We start from the raw sequence: 4,958 nt of genomic DNA, 5'->3' as shown, positions 1-4,958 counted from the left end.
GGTCACTTACTGGCCACGTTGTTGAATAATTAATACAACATTTGTTAATAATAGAAAAGCGTATTACCACATGATACGGAGTATGTACGATCTACTATATCAATACAAATTATTGCTTCATTTATGTGATTATACACCAGAAAGCACTCCGTTTTTACTCTGTATTTCTCAATAGCTTCCAATGACTTGTTAATCGAAAATTTTAATTTTTTTATACAAATTTCTATATTAAAAAAAAGAATCTAAGCTTATTGTTTCACATAATTTCTTTTGTTAGAGGGTATAATGTTACCAATAAACAAATTTTCAGTGCAAAATTTGGGAAGAATTCACACAATTATCTAACACTTTAAATCGCTACCGAGAAACATATTACTGCTTTCTCAGCAATAAAAAAAATCGAAAAAATATTCATATAAGCGTTATATAGTAGTTCGTACATACTCCGTATCATGTGGTAATACGCTTTTCTATTATTAATAAATTGTTAGCAGTATGGGATTAGGTAGGTGACTTGAAATAAACACTTTTATTTATACTATCGCAAGGTTTGACCATCTTTACACTTTACCATCTTGAGTACAATAGTTAAACGAACAGAAAAAGTAGGCTAAAACGTAAAAGAAATGCGAAGACAGAGAATGCGTGTGTGAACAGATTGGCTGACTGCGCGAGAGTGAACAAAAACCGAAGTTACTTGACGCTGAAGTGCAGCGTCACAGCGTCTCTTCTTCTTGCTGTTGCGCATGCGCAATAATTCAGTTACGAGCGCCAACAATACATCTAACACTCCTTCCCGTTCGTATCTGAATTTATTAAAATGAAAGAAAAGGATATATTTTAACATAAACACTGAATATAAATGGATTTTTAATCAGCCAATGATGCGGAGCACGTGGGCTTCTGGATCACTCATTGTGGTTGATTCCGACGAGCTAAAACATACACAGAAAATACATTAATCAGCATGTCTACCATCATTATCTATCTATTATTAATTTACTAATTTTACTATCTCAAGTTAAAATTTAATTATCATGCATTTTACGCTAATTAACATTCAAAATTTCTTTCGTTAGTCTTTCATGCAGTTCAAACGGCAGGGGTTTTGTAAAGATATCTGTCAGTTGTTCCTTGGATGGAATCCATTTAACAATTATTTTTCCTCTGGATACACATTCTTTAACGTAGTGAGCCTTGATCTCGGTCATGTGTTTCAGCCTTTTGCCACCATCTATCTTAGTACTTGCTCCAGCAGCTTTGTTGTCACACCATAAATCCGCGGGCAACATGGTGCGAGACAATATAATACTTATAGAGTGTTCCAGTCCAATCAATTCTTGACTTGCGTCGCACATTGCCACATATTCTGCTTCGCAGGTTGAAATAGCAACATAATTCTGCTTTCTTGTTTTCCAAGCAACTGTATCCCCATACAGCCTTAGGAGATATCCGCCTGTTGTTATTGAGCCTTTACAGTCTGCCAAACTCGCATCTGAATAGGCTTCTAACCCATCTTTACGGCCTCTGTAAGTTAATCCTAGGGTCCTTGTGTGTTGTAAGTATCAAATTACCCGTTTGACCATTTTCCAATCATCTTCAGTTGGGCCGATTTGATGTCTACTCAGTACATTCACCGAGTATGAAATGTTTGGTCTAATTGTGTTGGCTAAATACAGCAGACTACCGACTCCTTCTCTGTATGGCACATTTACTCTCGTTATCGTTGTGCTTAACTCTCCAGCATCTTCAGAATCTTCTCTATCTTTTCTTTGCCGATTCAAAACTTGATTTGTCACCATTGGTGTTCTTTGGGGTTTTGACTCGTTGAATCCAAATTTCTCTAACATTTTATCTATGTATGGTGTTTGTGTCAGTGAAATTGTGTGAAGTTTTCTATCTCTTTCCACTTTGATGCCTAGAAATGTGCCAACCTCGCCAAGATCTGACATCTCAAACTCAGATTGCAGACCAGTCTCAATTTCATTCATTTTGCCTGCACAATTGCTGGCTATCATCATATCATCCACGTATAGGATCAGGACTAGAAAGTTATCGGCTTCTCTCCATGTATATAGGCAGGGCTCGCTCGTATGTGGCCGTAGTCCTAATTTAGATGCAGTCTCGCGAAACCGCTCATTCCATCTTTTTGGGCTGATCTTAAGTCCATACAGGGCTCTTTCCAATTTACAAACCTGAGCTTTCTTGAAGCTGTCACCATCAAACAGGCCTTCAGGAATCTCCACAGTGGAAAAAAGTTGGTCGCCCTGCGCCACCGAATACAGTCACGCCGTGCACTCACTTTCTTGGTCGCGCCGCATGCCTGTTTTGGGCGCGCGGCGCACCCAAAGTACCTGGCGCACGGGACAACTAAAATTTAGATGTGCAGCAGCGCCAACCCAGACACCGGGGCATAGGTTTCTTGCAGATCGTACTTGTTCCTATCTTTGAAGCCACGAATCACCAACCTCTCTTTGAACTTCGTGTTTCCATCTTTATCTATTTTTTTCTTCAAAACCCACCTAGAGTCGATGATGTTGGGCTTGCCACCTTCAGCGTTCACGGTTGGTCTTTCTACAAGTTTCCACACTTGGTTTTTCCGCATTGATTCCAGTTCTTCATCAATTGCTCTGAGCCATTTATCACGATCCGGGGATGCGACAGCTTCTTTGTAGTTTGCGGAATCTTTGTTTACTCCAGCAATCAGGGCATGTGACATTTCATCTTCGACTTCTGCGATTAAACAGTCAACATCGCCCTTCGATTGGAGCAATTTATTCAACTTGTTTGTGTCGATGGCTCCTGCAAAACTCGTATCATTTATTCTAGCGAGTTGCTTAGGGCTTTCTTGATCAAGATCTTCAACTTTCTTGGGCCGACCGCGCTTTCTCTTGACTACTGGTTCTCCCTCCGTTTCCAATGACTCTTTAGGGCTAGTCTTATCAAACTTAACGAACCATTCATCTTGTTTAATATCTGTCTTGTGGTTTCCCCAGTTTGCTATTTTGTCCTTTCCGCAGATATCTCTGAACACCAGTCTTTCTTGGAATTTTACGTCTTGATTCTCATAAAGTTTTCCATCTTCAGGTCTTAAGAAAGAATAGCCAGTGGGGGTATAACCAATCAGCACGACTCGTTTCCCTTGTGGACCGAATTTGGTTGCAGTATTCCTTTGTATCTTGATAAAGGCGACGCAGCCAAATCTTCTGATTTGGGTTATGTCTATCTTCAGATTGGGCGCAAACTTTCCTAAAGGGGCTATCATATCGTTAGACCGGTGAGGTGTCCGATTGTAGGCATATACTGCACTACCCAGGGCTAAGTCCCACATGTTCTCCCTGAGCCCGGAGTCGTATATGTAGGCTCGCACCTTGTTTTGCAAGGTACGATTAACCCGTTCCGAGACTCCATTGTGCTGAGGAGTGTCTGGACAGGCCAACTGAAGTTCTGCTCCCAACCTCTGGAGAACTTTTACCGTTTGGCCTCCTGTAAACTCCGTGCCTTGATCGGTTCGAAGATAGCATATCTTTGCATCAAAACCTAACAGGTTTCGTGCGCTTGTCACAAAATTGTCCAAACAACGTACTGCTTTACATTTTGTCTTTACTGGGTATGCCATAGTCAATCTTGAGTAGTCATCCGTGTAGACGATTAAAAATTTATATCCTTTAGGATAAGTAGCTGAGCTGATTGGTTCCATTGTATCAGCATGAACTATCTCGAGTGGTTTGGTTGCCCTATCTCTTTTAGTACTGAAAGGCAATTTCTTGATTTTAGCAACTTGGCACACCTCACATGTTGTAATGAAGCTGTCGAAGATGGCCTTATTTAAATCTTTATTGTCCTGATATTTTCTTTGCAGCGCTTTGAGATATTTTGCTAAGGCACGTCCGAATCTTACATGCAAGAGCATGGCTCTGTTATTTCTTTCAAGTGTTCTGTACTTTTCTGTAAACGGGCTTTGAGCTCCTGGAACCTTACCAATCATAAGATCATCACAATTATTAATTTTTCTATCTGTAACTGTTTTTTTAAACTCACTTTGATGAGAGCTGTGTGGACTAGCTCTTCCCGATTCATTATTTGAGATTCCAGGGCAGCTCCTATCATTAGTGCTCACTTGCTGAACCTTTTCAGTCTTTGCTTTCGGGGGATCGTCTACCATTAAGCATTCTATAATTTCTTTGCACTTCTCATTATTACTTGTGCTCTGGCCATCTTGCAGTAGTTCTACTATCCAGTAAGGGCTCTTGTAGACACCAGAAATTATAGTTTTATTAGAACGCGGATCAAATATATCTAGCTTTGAGTTATCAAGGTATATACTCATGCCCCTTTCAGCAAAACGGCGAAGCGACAGCAAGTTTCCAGCGAGTGCCTTAGCGCATACAACTCTATTTAGGATTATCTAGTTTTGGTTATTTTTATCCGAAACGCATCCTTCTCCCTCCGCTCTCAAGTCCGCGGAGAAATCTTTGTTCGCGCATTTATTCAATTTATTTTTACATCCATTAAAATTTTTGAAACAGAGTTTAGAATTAGCAAAATGTTCTGTGGCGCCTGAATCTGCTACGAACTCAATTTTCTTGCAACCGTTATCTCGTGTTTCCTCCGCGCGCGTAGAGAGCAAAGTTTCGGGGTTAACAGCAAACAAACTACTGCATGCATTAGACCTAAGTATTTCTACATTATTATTACCTTCTTCGCCTAGTTTCTTGTTATCGACCTTGGCTTTCTTGTTGTTATGATTTGTATGCTGTTTTTCATGTTTCCGTTTATTACTATCTTTAAAATTATTCTTATTGTTACCACCACCAGTATTGCGTTTAAAATCCCAATCGTTACTTTTGTTAGAATTACCTCTGCACCTCCCTATGTGCTCTCGCAGGTTCTGTACGAACCGTTGGCAGGTGTAGCACCGCCTAAGGTTCTGCCCTTTTTTCGGGCAGTCCCTTGCG

At 40.2% G+C, this 4,958-nt stretch overlaps 1 protein-coding gene across 1 annotated transcript; it reads right to left on the bottom strand.

Annotated features, from left to right (window-relative positions):
• Positions 1 to 874: 874 nt before the first annotated feature.
• LOC149373852 (uncharacterized) lies at positions 875 to 4,330 on the bottom strand. The gene is made up of 6 exons (XM_089595608.1): positions 4,042 to 4,330; positions 3,595 to 3,969; positions 3,305 to 3,540; positions 2,591 to 2,908; positions 2,134 to 2,267; positions 875 to 935 (listed from the first exon to the last, which is right to left on the bottom strand). The coding sequence occupies exons 1-6, from the start codon at positions 4,328 to 4,330 to the stop codon at positions 875 to 877; spliced, it is 1,413 nt and encodes a 470-aa protein (XP_089451734.1).
• Between the last annotated feature and the right edge of the window lie 628 nt (positions 4,331 to 4,958).

This window comes from Copidosoma floridanum, unplaced genomic scaffold (genome assembly GCF_036245765.1).
Source record: "Copidosoma floridanum isolate Cflo_tuat_1 unplaced genomic scaffold, Cflo_Japanese_pri ptg000026l, whole genome shotgun sequence".
Lineage (NCBI taxonomy): Eukaryota > Metazoa > Arthropoda > Insecta > Hymenoptera > Encyrtidae > Copidosoma > Copidosoma floridanum.
Note: the sequence above shows the minus strand (reverse complement) of the source record. Positions and strands in the feature narration are given on the sequence as shown.

What these genes read in the sequence shown, in the direction of transcription:
- LOC149373852 (XM_089595608.1), bottom strand. Translation starts at nt 4,330, where the DNA reads ATGAGTATATACCTTGATAACTCAAAGCTAGATATATTTGATCCGCGT. An exon ending in ACTTAGCCCTGGGTAGTGCA is followed by an intron (nt 2,909 to 3,304) that starts GTATATGCCTAC and finishes TTGGAAACGGAG; the next exon opens with GGAGAACCAGTAGTCAAGAG. An exon ending in AATCAATGCGGAAAAACCAA is followed by an intron (nt 2,268 to 2,590) that starts GTGTGGAAACTT and finishes TCGGTGGCGCAG; the next exon opens with GGCGACCAACTTTTTTCCAC.